Raw genomic sequence first — 15,496 nt, 5'->3', positions numbered from 1 at the left:
GGTTGGATCTGTTGAATCGGCAGAGGGAAAATGACCTCCCATGTCAGGTAATGTACATCATTAATCAACGTACACACACAATACCAGCAGCTGGCCACACTCATCCACTGATGCTCTATGGCTGTCAAGTGTTTTCATTATCATGAATACAAATGGCCAGAGTCTCTCTTGCTGTCAGGCCTCCTTTTGGTTCATTTGTCACTACTCTAATTCTGGGTGTTGTCTTTTAAGTGGAAGGTGACAGGTATGGCAATTTTTCCATCTCGTTGATTCCCCTCCCTCTGTTTACCATTCTTCATACTCGGTGGTTTTCTGTTCTCCTGCTCCTCCCTGCGTGCTCGTTTATTTATTTACCACCAGCAACCTCTCTCCTATCGTTTTTCTTGCCGGTGCCAAAGTTGTCACTCAAGTCGATGGAATTTACCGGTGCTTCTGAAATGTGTTTGAGAAAACAGGCTGAGACGGAGGGATGTGGCTGCTGTGATGGAAATGCGCCTTGACGTGTCACTAACATCAGTTGTTTTGTGTTAGGAGTGACCCCCTTCTCCTCCACACACCTCACCTGCTTCTGTTCTCTTACTGGCTATGGCACATTGCCTCTGCAGTGAACCCAGTCTCCCTCCCTATTTGCTGGGTCTTTTCTCGTCGCACTCTGTCTCTCTCTCTCTCTCTCTCTCTCTCTAAACGTCCCTCGGTCTGTCGGCTTTAATCTGTCGTTTTTCTCTCCTCCCTCAGTGTCAGCTGTGCAGACACTGAGCAGTGGAGGTATGCAGCTGTTATTACTTCTCATTTTGCGCCAATACACAGCTGTCTCTTCCCCTCTTTTTCTCTCTCTGCCTCTCTGTCCTCCTCTCCCTCTGTACTTACCGCCTTCCAGAGGGCTCCTCTCAACTTGGCCTCTGAGGAGGAGAGTTCTCTTTCCATCTCCTCCTCTTACTCTGCCTACATCCCCACCTCTTCCCCACTTTTCAAAGATGATACGGTGTGTGGAGCAGAGCCCTTTGGCTTTGAATCCCTTAGGGCGCTGGGTGGAGAAGAGGGAGTGAAGACTGGCTGACCCCTCTTATCCCACACACTCCTCTCCAGAGGGCCCTAAGAGGCTTTCTATGGTACTAATCACCATACTTCAAAGACAGGAGACCAAAGTGGGGTGATTTGGCGAGGGGAGTGGGAGAGGAAGGACTATGAATGGCAGAGACATATGAGTATGATAAAGAGAGAACACTGAGGATTTTGATGAGGAGGCAGGGAGGGGTGGGGTATTACAAAAGTGGGGAAGGGAGAATGCTATTTCTGATTTTTTGAGTTGCAGGAACATTGGTGGAAGAGGAAGACAGTGGCAGTACATGAAAGACAGTAGAAAAAAGGGCAAACAGGAGGGAGTTGACAGGGAAAAGAGAGAGAGAAAAGAGAGGGAGGAACAGAGAGGACATGCAGGAGAGCCAGTGAGGGGAAAATAAAGTGCCAAGAGAGAGAAGGACAGACAAGCTAGAGAGAAAGTGAGCGAGAGAGTTAAAAAGGTGATTAGGCTCTAGCCTGAGGACCAGGATATGATTAGGGATGGCTAGCCAGCTCACTAGCTGCTGCAGTAAACAGCCAGTTGATGAATGTGAAATACGGTTCCTCTCCCATTTAACTGCTGCGCTACATTACGAGTGCACACAAATTACCACTGCATTGCCTCTACACAGTCCACATGAGGGAACGTGATGGCAGATATTATTCACTGGCTGAGTGCTGCACCAATGGCTTGTCCTGATTTGACACTCCCTTCGTTTCAAGATTTCTGCAGAGCGAAATGGAAGCTAACTATTGGATAAATGCAAGACTGCATCATTGTTTTACAGCCTCTTCAAATTCTGAAAGATGCCATAAAGCATTTTTAGAGCTGGATAGCGATTTTTGGAGTTCGAAATGGTTGAGACATAAAAAATGCATCAGAACGTTTGAAAGCAGAGAAGAGGGGTATTTTAAATACATTTCAGGAGGAGCTGTAAGCACTGTAAGCAGAGCGATATATCTTTGCTGCCCTTATAATGGGAAAGTGACTCAAATCCACTGACACAAAGAGAAATGAAGCCAAGCACTTACTGTGGCAAATCATAAATGTCAAAGTGGATGTTGTGAGTGCCTGAGTTAGCTTGGATACCTTTAAGAGACCCAGATCATTACATGTTAGCAACAGGTAACTTATTGTGAGAGGGCAAAGAAAAAAAAATATATAATGAATGACTCTTGGACTGTTTGGATGGTTCTCCCTGTGTTTTATCAATTTTACATGCACACGCAAATATATACAAATAACTACTGTAACTCTCCAGTGAGTGCCACAAAGTTTGCAGTCAAGCAAGCGTCCAACTATTTAGCATTTATGGTTTCACTTTGCTTTAAACTACTGTACAATTCACCAGGCGCTTTATATGTCTGGATTAGTTTCAGTTTGGTTTATGTGCACGGTGATAAAACATAAAAGTGATAAAACAAAGTGACAGAATATAATGATAAAAAGACAACAGAGGAGAAACAAATTATTAATTTTTACTAGCGAGATAAAAAGCCACAAGGGTCTTATGGAAATCTTTTAACTTCAAACAAACAAAAGAAACACATGAATAGACAAAAAAGTGACAAGTAGAGACTCCACTCAATTAGATGAGAGAATGCAAATGACAACACACATGTAAGATCATCGCGCTCGACATGCATTTGCACTCTACTTCTAAACTAAGTACTTGAGGCTGCCTTGTCCTTTGCTGTTCGGCTGTATCATGCCACCGGTGCCGTCTCCTCCGTTCTCCTGCTTTGTCCTGTTTGTTTATACATGCAGTGAAGTTCTAAACAAGTGGGACTCTCCACAGCTGTGGCAGGGGCACAGCTCAGTGGGCGAGGGGCCAATATGCCTTTTAACCTGTTTACACAGGGACCTCATGCCAGCATTAAGGGCCCACAAGCAGCTTGAAAAGGTTTAACCAAACATTGAATGCTTAATTCAGCGGCTAAAAGGGTGATGACATCAAATGCTGCGCTGGGCTGTAGTTTTTATTTTTTTCCTCTAACATTCATTTCCGGACTGTGGTGTCTCACTGCACCTGTGCCCTGAGAGGAGAAAACAGCAGCAACGATCCCACTAGCTCAGCGCTGTCTGACTAGGCTGTGTTTTCGCCAAAGCCCCATGTCCCCATGCAGTTTGATTAATGCTGGATTAATTGATAAATCCCAGATTAGAGCATGACCTGCTCAGTCAAAGCAGAGAGCAACGCTAAAGTAAGCATCAATAGGAACAGGGCAGACAAGCCTATCACCTATGGCTACTACTGTGTGTGTGTGTGTGTGTGTATGGGTGTGTGTGTGAAAAATGTGTCCACCTGATTGAAAAAAATGTGTGTATATGTGTGTGATTGAAGATTTAGAGATTTAGTTTCAAAGCGGAGAAAACTGTGCTGCGGTGTCAGAGGATTCTCAAGGCTTGGCATTAAGTTACAATGGGACTAGTTATGCTATGTTAGGAACGCTTAAAGCTGAAATCTGGGGTTTTCCACGATCCACGCGCTTTGTCATGTATTTGAAATGCCATTCAGACTATAACAAAGGTGGAGCGACCGGTGTCACTTCATATAAACATTTTGTTATGACTCTAGGCATTAACATAATTTATGATGGTGCAAATATTGCAACATGACATGTAAGCTGATATGTTAACTAGCTAGTGAGCCTAAATTTGTCCTACCTGGTCCAGATATTCACTAGTCCTGTACAGAGAGTCTCTCTAACCTAATATTGCGCAACCTGAGAAGAAAATAAAATAAAAAAATATTTATCACTGGAAAAAAGCTCTAGATTCCAAATTTAAAGACAGATTGTTCATTTATACTTTGCAAATGGAGAACACTGCTCATCCAGCTGAGCCAATATGAACTGAGTTGGGTATACCATAAACAGGGTGGCATTCATTTGGAAACAAATCAAAGAAAACACTTTGAAAAGGATGTTTCATTATAGTAGCTGCACCTGCTTTCATGCCAAGTCAAATTTACCATTCTCAAAAGTGCTATTAACTTTTCCATTCGATTTTCCATCTCAGCTCATTTTTCATTGTGCCTCGCTGAAACACTTACTGGGACGTGACAGGACATCTGGGAGCTTTGAAGTGGTTTGCAACTTGGAAAGCAAAAATAAAATAAATAAATAAATAAATAAAAAAAAAAGGAAAGGAAAAAAAGAGGGGAATCCCCTGTTTCCCCTTCCCATCTCCTGTGGGAGTGGGAGTGAGTTAATGGTTTCTCTGCTCGCACACAAACTGGCTGTCAGGACGCATGGCGCTGCCCGCCAATCATCCGCGTGCACGGGTAAGAAAGAGGGTCCAGGTTCAGTGTGTACCAGGAAAAGCACTTAAATCACCTCAGGTGGCTCACAGGGCTATCTCCTCACCTCTCTGCTGTTCTTTACACTTTGATCTCAACCCTTTTTTTCACTTTTTGAAGCTAGCAGCTTCCCCCTCTGTGCCTGCCCTCGTTTGTGAGCTTTTGCCCTCTCTAGGGGGCTGAGGTTTTTCACTCTGGTGCCATCTCTCTTTCTCCTGGTCTTCACTCATTTTGCTCCCCATGACTTTCTCAGAAGCTGAGTCCTTTTTGTAGAGTGTTTGTTGGTTGGACGCTCCTACCTATTTGTCCCAGCATTATGCTACACAGCCCTTGTTACGGATGAGGCCCTGCTGTGTTCATATGAAGAAAAGATACAAACTTAAAGGGCACATCCAATTCACTCATGCTGCTTCCAGTCTCTGTTTAAAGGTGGCAGTCTGCTGTCAGCAAAGATGTTTAAAATATGTAAAGTTAACTGTCCCATGTGAATTTTTAATAGGTCTGTTTTCAAATATACAATGCCTCAGGATGTGTTATATTCTTGATGATGAGCAAATAGATGTAGTTTACTTAAAAGCTGATCAGAATTAAGTTGCCTGAATTTGAGTGCTGGGTGCTCACAGACAGGGCAGTCTCAGTGCTGGACCCTGAATGGCTGGCAGCTCCTCTGATTGAAATGAGATGAACCTACTGACTGGAGGCTTTCCAGTGGGAGTGCCAGTTCAAGTGCTACAGACTGGCCCGACTAGAGCGATTTCAATCAAGCTTCAGTGAAGGGATCCAGTCCAGACTAAACCCAGTTGTAAAGTGTTCAATGATTTCAATGTGGAAAAACAGGGTATACTTTTGAAAATGCAACTTTACATTACAGTATACAAACAAAATCCAATTTTAGTACCACCCCCATTAGAAGTATTTGATAATATATGTAAAGGTTTCCTTTTCCAGACATATTGACTTTTCAAATTATATGTCAGGTCTCAGACTACTGATAGTGACACTTTTATCATGCATGTTAAAACTTATTCTGAATCTATGCTACTGCTAACTATTAACTGATTCAGTGTGAAGGATGACCATTTAAAAGTCAGTCTCGACGTTGAAAGGGTTAAAACAGGTCACACTCCTGGGCCTCAAACTGGTGGGCTGAGTAAAAAACTTTGAGACTCCAGGAGCTCTCCGTGTTTTTGCCCTCCACATGACTAATGATGACTTCCACCAACCATTTTTCACATTTTAGATGGGTAAGCCATTTCTTACGAAACTTGCATTTCCCATCTTGTAGCCTTGGATGGGATGGTGCAACAAGTACCACCCTCGATTTGCGGGCTGTAATATGGAAAGGTGTTGGAATCGCTCTACCCCGCCCACTCAATAGAAAACATATTCAGCGGGCTACACCAAAGCCGAAATCAAAATTTGCTGCTGGTATGATTAATTTAGAATTGCAACTTCTGAATTACACTTGTTAAAAAATTGCTTTTTAGAAAACTGTAACTGAAACAGTTGTCTGGAAACTCAAATATTTTTCCATACTCGCTCCTCCTTTTCATTACTTATCCAGACTGTAATGATCAAAATCATATTCCATACTTTTTCATACTTTTCCAGACAGTATAGTCTATATATATAAATGTAGAGGAAAAATTGGGATAAATTTGGGGCTTTTAATGTCACGAGAGTCCAATAAAAGCGTAAGAGAGATGTTTCTTTCATCTGCAATCTGAAAGGTGAAGGTGACACCTACTCTCAGAAAATCATTGCAGTGTTGATAGTAAGGCTTATCACGGATTATTACAGAAGTTTTTGCTGACTGAAGAGCGGAACTTACAAAACACTGAGGACATAATTTGGAGGACACAATTATTTCTATATTTTAAAAATGATCAGTGAGCATTTCAGATATATAGCTTTTTATAATCAAATCAAATTCAGAGTAAAAAAAGACTGGTCTGGTTGGGAACCTATGACCAGTGGACGGGTGTTTTGCCACATCTCTCTGATCCTGCCCTGCCTCTGTGTGTGACAACAGCAGCAGTCCAGCTGTAGTGCAAGAAGAGCTGCAGTGCCAGGGTGAGTGTTACCTATAAGGGAGTTGAGGGAGGAATATGAGGACACCCGTCTCATTTTGTCGATGGTCTCGAAGGAGAGGATGTACTCGTCGTTGTCGGGGCTGCCCAGGGTGCTGCTGGCACTGCTGCTGGTGCTCAGGTTACCAGGGGAGAAGGCTGCCGGACCTCCTGGATCGAGGAATACACACACAAAAAATGCAAATTAAAAAAACCTGCAATGATAAAAAGAGGAGAGAGGAGGGGCAGAAAGCAAAAAAAAAAAAAAAAAAAAAAAAAAGCCCAGACCCAATTCAACAACCGATATGAGGTGTATAAACCATGTAAACAGCCTTTATGCTTAGAGGCGTGATGCCAACACAATAACCCGCTGTTTCCAACTGTCTGGCTCACTTGTCTGCACCCGTAACTCCCATTATCACCCAACATTACTCTGACTCATACAAAACGCCACGCCATGAATCCTCCTAACTGACTGCGTGCTGAAATGTGGAAATGGGGATTGGAAGCGACTGGAGGTACGCTCTGCTCAGTGGTTATTGATGATAAACACCGCCGCCTTTTGGAATAAACACAGTGAATTAGACATAATGTCAGCAGTAGGTTACGCGCTTTAGCATGAGCAAGTGATTTAGCTTGAGTCAGGGCTTACGCATTACTCAGTCTGGCAGTGGTGACAGGGGGTGGAGTTAGCTTTCGCTGCCAGACGTCTGAGTCAGTGACCAGCGACACAGAGACGGGGTCGAGGATTCAAACTCTTGACAAGACGTCGGGCCAGACACCACTGCTCGTAATGTGTGAGCGAGTGCCAAAGCATACGTTCTCTAATATGTGCATCCGTGGAGGTGGTGGGACATGTGCTCTGAAAGCTGTGGACAGAAACGTTCCATGTGTGTTTGCCGTCAACACACACTTGACTTAAAGAGATGTCCACATGCTCAGTGCTGACATCTGAGAGCTAAATCCACAGATTACACTGTTATGATGCTGCCATCAGACAAGAACGGTGAGCATTTTCCTGTTGCATGTACGTCTGAAAACTACCATCTCTGCTTTGCAAGCTGATCACGACCTCTCTGTTGAAGAGGCCTTTATTAATGTTTATTGGGTCAACCTCAGGAATAGCAATGATAGATAGGAAATTTAGCCTGAAGAGCATTACTTCCATGGTCTACAATTGATGAAGCACAGGAACAGTTAATAAAATGTACTCTTGGGCTCTTCCGTTTCTCCCTGCGCTCATTTTTTTCATTCAAGTGACTAAATCTTCCCCTCTGCTCCTTTCTAGCCTCCCACGGATTCATCTAAATCTCTGCTTGATCTTATTTATCTCCTTCTATCTCTTGCATCCCCATGCGCTCTTTCTCTCTCTCCATTTCCCAGCATCCCCCTTTCTCTTGCCTACCCTCTTCGTTGAGGTTGAGGTTTTGCAGGCTCTTGTTGAGGTTGCGAGCGGTGGTAGCAGCTCGGATGTTGGTGTAGGAGTTGACTGAGCGTAGACGTGGGATGGCCGGGCTGTCCCTCCCCGGCGTCTGGTTCCCAGGCTCTGGACGGAAACACAGAGGGACACCAGGCTAGAGTCTCCGCAGTCCCAAACCCACAGGAATGAAGTTTGCTCAAACTAGCACGTGGGAGACTTATTTTCAATTCTTTTCTTTTTTACAAAATCGATGTTTGGTCACAGTAATATTATGAGGGCGATGAGGCTCTGGCTCAAGTTGCTCTGGATAAGAGAGTCAGCTAAATGAATAATATGTAAATGAAATATACAGTTACAAACACCTGAAATGTTAAAGGGTATTAAGTATTAAAGCGATGTTAAAGTAAAGTATACAATTTTTCGTAAGTGTTTTTACTGTCATCACTCTGAGTGTAGAATATCATGAAACTGTGAGAATCTGAGGTTCTTTCTGTGCAGAAAGAGGCCAACCAGCTGATTTCTCCTGAGTCAAATGAACACTTCTGCTGGGAATCAAAAGCTATTTTCACATGGAAGAGTGGAGCGATCCAATCAGAACACAAACTCAGCTTTTAGTCTGCTCGCCCCCTTTTGATTGGCCCTTCAACTGCACCTGTTATATTTAGCTTTAGCTTGTGATGGTGTCAGATGTGAACTTTGTCACATCAAGCCTACTACTACAAGACTCCAGAGTTTTTAACAAGGGAGCTCTACACCAATGTTAGCTATGAAAACATTAGCTAATAAATTGTTACCAAGAGCTATAGCTCTTTCACTTGCAACAAACAGAATATCTTCACTTTGCTGGACAGGTGGCTGCTCTTACCAGGGTCCACACAATATCATGACCCTGCAAGACGCACTAAGGCCCACCCAGCCCTGCTACAATGTATTACTGTACAAAATGCAGCACCTAAAACTCCATTTTATTACATTCAGAGACTTTCAAGAACACTCAGATCTTGGCGGATGATGAAGACAGAACTGAAGAAAAATATTAAATAAGGAAATCCCTGCTTACCATTCCTTTAACAAGAAAATTCAGTGGAAAGTGCACAAAAATCAAAAGTTTCCAAAACTTTCCCCCAACAAAACATGTTTTATTCTTAATCTTTGTAATGAAGATGTGATCTTTTTCAATTCTGAACTCGGTGTGTGTGTGTGTGTGTGTGAGAGAGAGAGAGAGAGAGTACCTGAAGTGTTGGCTGGTGAGGGCACAGTGTAGTTCTTCTCCTCCTCTATGAACTGGAGAGCCACTGTACAGAAGTTACTCTCATACTGGACAACCAGGTGACTCAACGCAACCACCAGCTCCTGTGACACACACACGCGTGCACACGCCTGCACTTGAGTATTATTTATCATTTTTGATGATGCATATATTATATTAAATGAAAGAAAGCCCTATACCATGACGAAATCAAAAGTATTGCATGAATGTCATGTATTTTTGGGAGTGTGTGTGAGTGCTTGTGTATTCCAGTTACCTTGCGGACCACAGGGCTGCCGTCGTTGATGAGCTGGGCCAGCATCATGGCCACGTTGTGGTCGATGGTGGTAGAGTGGTCTGTCTTCTCAGCAGAGTTGCCCACAAACGTCCCCAGAGCAAAGACTGCCGCACACCTCACCTAGAGCAACACAGAGGTCTGTTACAAAGCTTCAAAATACACAAAAAAAAAAACAACAACCCAAAAACAAATCTAACAACAACAAACTTTATCGTGATCCCTTGACACAACTGGTGAGTGCTGATGATGACTAGATACAGAAAAATACTGTTTGACAAGATGACAAGTTGTACTGTTTTTACACCTGATCACAAATTAATATACACATAATATAAACATAAGAGTGATGAAGATCAAATCTATTCTGCTGTCATATTTTCAGTCCAACATTGGCAAGCTGTCCTTATTTAAATTCTTCAAATGCTTTGTGGTGCTGTGTTGACTGAGAGTTTTAAAAGTAACCACGGTGGTTTTCTCTAAATGTATTACTATGAAATGCGATAACAAATGTGATAATGATTATCAGTGCTGCATGCCCCTCTGAGCTGCTTTCTGTTGGTCTATTTCATTAGTTTCTCTCTCTGCTTCATCGGATGTGTAATCCAAACTCACACTCCAGTGGAAGGCATTTTCCATGGGGGATTGGACTCCCACACTGAGCATACTGACAGCACAAAGCAGATTACCGAATCTGTTGTTTGTCAGGGTGATACAAAGAGGACACATGGGAATGTGTCACCACAACTACTTTGTGAATAATATATATGAGAAGAAATCATACATAGCATTCTTCAGTGATGCTGCAGCACACAGCACACCGTCATGTCATGTTCACTCCACCTTAAAACATGTGAATCAACATACTGCCATCCTGTGACTAAATCATCGTTTGTGACTTGAAATTAAATGATCCTGTGTTAATACTGTATTATATTTGGCCATATTCACTCAGGTGTTGTTCCTTTACACATACGCTGCTTGGCATGTAGCTTTCTTCTACAAATGGTAACATATGTCTGCCCCCCGAAAGCAAACGTGAATATTCATTGAATACTAATTGTTACAAACACAGTTACAAATGTAACCCTTTGAAACCAGAGCAGATTAATTTGAAGTAATAAAAAGTTTATCTGAAATCTGAAAATTAGCTCACCCAAAAAAGTTTGGCCAAAAAAATATTCATAGTACAGAATGAATTGGAAATCCCAGAGCGGATGTTTTACTATTAGCTCTTTGGGGTTTCTTTCCTCTCTTGCACATGTGTGTCATTTTCTTGTAACCATTCACTAATTCCTTGCAAATTTTCAGGGTCTCAAGGGTAATTCCTCACTGCCTTCTTCCAAAGTTTTTGAAAGAAATCAAGCCAACTATGTTTGACTTTTGCAATAAATTAAGACTGAAAAGATATTTGAAAAAAAAGATACATTTTCTTGGTTTGAGCCCAGTAGGTCTTCCAAGTCAGTGACTGATTTGTGATTAGTAACAGTATCTCTTTAGTCACATATAACTATAACAAATTAAAATGACATTTAAAAAGCCTCTATACGTTCTTGGGGTTTCATTTCTATGGCAATGCTTGTGCCTTTTGTCAAACTGACACTGAAATTACCAAACATCTTTTCTTGTTCTTACTCTGAGACATTTTGGAGTCCACTGGAGGAATGGTTAAAAAGCAAAAATGAGCCTGTTTTAAACGAGTCACAAGTCCATGTAATGTATGTAATGGCAGTAAAAGAGAATCCGGATACCTTAATTATTAACAAAATGCTTATTCTTGCTAAATATTATACACATAATTCAAAAATTGGAAACTTTCTGGTTTTTATAGCTTTTTATAATGATTTCCAAGTGCATTGTAAGCCCCTAGAACTTCTGGAGATGAATTCAGCAGAAAAACTGTTAAAGGCCTCAAAATGATATAAAATAATACATCTTGAAGACCTTTAAACGGATATTTTACTGCTGGAAAGATGGTCATTTCATAAAACTAGGCTATGCAGTAGAAAGGTGCCAATATTTCTGAAACTGGTGCTATATGACCAGAGAAACCAAAGAAAAAGGGCTGCGGTATCCTCTCTAGGCCAAAAGGTAGAAAACTACAACCACCAGAATGCAATGGGCTTGGAAAACAATGACGTGTCTGGTTTCCATATACCTACTAGCTTATTGGAGCAGACAACATCTGATTGTTTATAAAACTTTTTAGTTTCAATGGTGTTGACTTCCATTGTTTCCCAGGACTGCAAGGACTCAGAAACGGGCCGCTCTCTCAATAACCACTGTCCATGGAGGCCGGTGTTTCAAAAATGCACAATCTGCAGTTCAAACCACAGCCCAGGAGACTTTTGCCGGCAAACGAGTGGGGAGCTCTGGGTGTAGGCACCATGGATGGAAGGTAAACATTACTCATTTGTATATACCACCCACACTCTTATGATATAAAGCTGGTTGGAAATTGGCAAAGAATTTCTTTAAAATGTAGACTTAGAACTTAAAATTAATTAATTATCATGTTTGATTTTATTACTGTGAACATTTCTTGTCGCTTTCTAATGAGCAAAATGCAACTCTTTGCATGTCACGGCCTTATTGTCTGAACATGGAATCTGCTTTGATAAAAAATGTGATGTGTCCTGAAGATCAAAAGTCCTAACTAAAGTTTCTATTTCATGTTAACAGAATTTGTACCCATAAAAGCTTTTAAATAATAAACAGTCCATTTTTATACCGACAGTATTTTTGTTATGACACAAATTAAACAGAGAAATCCTTTTTTCACCTTCACTTCTCACGCACTTGCTGCAGTTTGGCTACCTCTGCCACGAGCTAATTAGCCAACGCCGACCCCAAAATAGAAAATCCACAGCAGGAATCTGATGTAGGAAAAGTGCAGTTTGCAGCTACATAGATAAATAAATCTCAGCGAGCAGAGAATATCAGTGAAAAACTGTCATAGTTTAAAAGGAAGAACTAAGAAGTCCGTTCAAGCTCACAGCATGTACGTGTGCGTGTGTGTGTGTGTGTGTGTGTGTGTGTGTGTGTACACAGATATGTGTTCTGAAGTGAGTTGCAAACTGTGAGTAAACAACAGTGTCCTCTTGAGAGCGTCCCGTCAGGCTCCGGTTTAATCTTAATTAAAAAGTCTGCTTATTCACTGATCTCTGCACCCAGCCTCCTTCATTCTCTCTAACTCCTCCACTACCTAGCACTTTCCCTCTATCTTCGCTCTTGTCCTCTACTCTCTAGGGAGACAAATAGAGACACAAACACAGGCACAGACAGATAGAGAGGCCCTCGCGTTAAACTGATGAAAACATGACGTCTGAAGTCATTTATCAGTGTAAATATGTGGTTTTTCAACAGTCTGATGCAGTCAGTTCTGATCAGTCTCCACCAGCCTTAAATAACCTAAACCCTCAAAGTGTTTAATGTAAAATAAATCAACCAGACAGTAAATGAATTTGGGTTTATAAATATGTGAGGTTGTGTGTGCATGTGTGTGTACGGACAGATGGGTCTGCAGACCTGAGTTTCAACCCTACGGCCAAAGCAGCTGTCTGTCAAGGGAGGGAGGATGCTAGTGCTGGCAACAGATGCTCTTATCCATGTGCGTGTGTGTGCGTGCATGTTTGTGTATGTGTTTTGTGTGTGCAGAGCGTGAGTGAGGGCAGCAAGTATGTGGGTGAACTTCAGGGCAAACTCTGTCTCACCGTCCCTCTGGTCCAAACACGACCCAATCTGACGCTGACCATCTTGTAATATGGAGGATCCAAACTGTTCAAAGGCTCTGTGGAGCTGCTCCGCGTGTGTGTGTGGTATGTGTGTGTGCTTCACATTACTGAATCTGTTTGGTGTAAAGTGTATGGCTGGAGTGAAATCAGCATATACACCATGCCAAACAGTGACCAAATGTCTTCAAATCCAAGCAAGACATTACAGGCAGGAAAAAGAAAAAATGTGTAGGCATCCTTGGAAACACTTTACAATGGCCTGGCTCCAGTGTGGGAACGTATTTTAAGTACAAAATATTAATGTGTAGATAACTGATTAAAAAAAAAAAAAACCCTTTTACATAATGCACTTACTTAATGGTGTAGGGTTTTGGTGCAGAACTAAGTCTGTGTGAGATGATTACAAAAGAGCAAATGTGCAAAATGTTCTCTAAAGCTAAAACTGTCTCATGTAACTGTCCTCAACACCTTTTAAGACCTTGAGTTTAGACAATATAATTTCAGCCATTTTAAGATGACACCGCAGGCACAGAGGTGATTTTTTTGTCCAACACCTCAACTTGAACTGGAGACAAAACATCCCCTTAGCTTGTTCAGACTTTCTGGAGCCGCGCAGGGAGCCAGGTACCAGCCTCTCACCTCAGGAATGGGGTCTGAGAGCAGGATGTAGAGTTTCTCATGGGCGCTGTCCCGGACTCCACACCAGCGAGCCGAGTCGAAATTCTGCCAGATGCGGCCCAGGCAGATGGCCACCCACTGGCGCAGCAGCGGGTGGGGGTCCGACAACTGCTCCAGACAGTTGGCAATCAGGTTGCCCTGCAGACAGGCTTTCTGGTGGGGCGAAAGAGGAGGGTACGAGGGAAGGGAGAGAGGTGATGAGGGCAGAGGACGGAGGTTAAGGGGATGTGGAGAACAGAAGAGAAACACGTGAGGGTTACACACAGTGGTTTAGCTGTGCACTCCGTCTTATTACACTTTAACAAGTCCTCTGAACCGGCCGTCACAAAACCCACTGATGATGACCTATGACCGCAGGTTAGAGGTCAGTGCTACTCAGTTTTACATCCTGTGACTTGAAAGGACAGAAGTAGCCATAGGAGATCAATGGATATGGATTTTTATGGCCAGTAGTGATATCTAAAAACCAAAGTGGCTGACAGACAATATTTTGTGCAGCTATTCAATCAATATTTAATCAATTTTGTGTAGCAATAACTTATGCTTAAACCCTTTTAACGCCAAAAAACAACAAAAAACAAAGATTGAGTGTTTCCCCCCAGAATTTTATTCTTCTCAGGGTAGAAACAACTCTGAAACTGGATTTATACCATCAAGGGACACTAAAATCTTCCATTAAAACCCAGGCCAATAAAATTCTTTTAGGGTCTCCAGCTCCTTAAGGCTCTTTTAGGTAACCCAACCCACCATTCAATGGTAGTGGGACATTGGGGATACATTACGCCTTTAAAATAAAAATTATCTGACAAAAATATGATTAAACAATTAAATTAAGTGAAAAATGTGAGCAAAATAGAATTTCTTTGCAGGTTTATATAATTGTGGTCTGGGATGACAATGACCTGCTATTCGCCTGACATGTTGATCAACAGCAGTACAGAGGCTCTAGGCTTTGAGGTGACTCAGGACTCGTAACTCATTAGCAAGCTAAATGGCACGTGTAACTCATTTGGAAAAAAGTAGAGGTAGAAAAGATTCTCATCTCTATGATTTGCAAGTTTTCATGTCAGCCAGAGAGCTGAAGGCTGAACAGGAAAGTAATGTAAGCTAAGGTCCAATTTTTCAAATCTGTATCAAAAGGCAACACCATTAAACTGTTAATTTACCAAAATATGCTCAGTTTTATGACAGGAAGAGCTGGTTTGTGGTTAAAAGCATGCATGATAAATGGAGAGTTAATTTCGGATTTATTTACTTTTAATGATTTCCATTTTCAAGATACTTCCATGTTATTTACCACATAGTCAGATATATCTGAGCTTTCAAAAGATACACGACTCCTAGACGAAAGAACGAGTTGGAAGTTGATGTGAAACCAAAGCTCTTTTTAAAATCCACTTTTAGACCCAGTTTCTTTTCTATAATTTTTGTTTAGAAAAGCACTGGCTTCTTATATGTTGCCATATACTTGTTTTCTTGAAGTATTACAATTGCAGCAGTTATTTCATTGGTGGTGCAGCACATTATATTTGAGGACATGCTCTCTTAGGTGTATTACTGTGCAGCTAGAGCACCATGACAGATACATGATAAGAGAGAATGACTGTGCATGTCTCCATCCATCCTCTGCACACTCATAAGTTCTCAGACATTCCTAGGGAACATAAATCTTGCTCACATAACACCTCAC

At 41.9% G+C, this 15,496-nt stretch overlaps 1 protein-coding gene across 5 annotated transcripts in view; it reads right to left on the bottom strand.

Moving 5' to 3' along the window:
* The window catches only part of rptor (regulatory associated protein of MTOR, complex 1), a 183,471-nt gene that overhangs the window by 47,533 nt on the left and 120,442 nt on the right, over nt 1-15,496 (bottom strand). For all 5 annotated transcript variants that reach the window (XR_003928108.1, XM_030048802.1, XM_030048820.1 and 2 more), the window contains exons 17-21: nt 13,768-13,959; nt 9,377-9,517; nt 9,083-9,203; nt 7,836-7,976; nt 6,446-6,601 (exon numbers count right to left, since the gene is read on the bottom strand). Coding sequence is in view for 4 of the 5 variants with exons in the window: in XM_030048802.1 (XP_029904662.1) it covers nt 6,446-6,601; nt 7,836-7,976; nt 9,083-9,203; nt 9,377-9,517; nt 13,768-13,959 (751 nt within the window). In the remaining variant the exon portion in view is untranslated. The remainder of the gene's footprint in view (nt 1-6,445; nt 6,602-7,835; nt 7,977-9,082; nt 9,204-9,376; nt 9,518-13,767; nt 13,960-15,496) is intronic.

The sequence above is a fragment of the Myripristis murdjan genome, chromosome 1, assembly GCF_902150065.1.
Source record: "Myripristis murdjan chromosome 1, fMyrMur1.1, whole genome shotgun sequence".
In the NCBI taxonomy this organism is placed as follows: domain Eukaryota; kingdom Metazoa; phylum Chordata; class Actinopteri; order Holocentriformes; family Holocentridae; genus Myripristis; species Myripristis murdjan.
The sequence above is the reverse complement of the archived record's forward strand: the minus strand, read 5'-3'. Positions and strand labels throughout refer to the sequence as shown.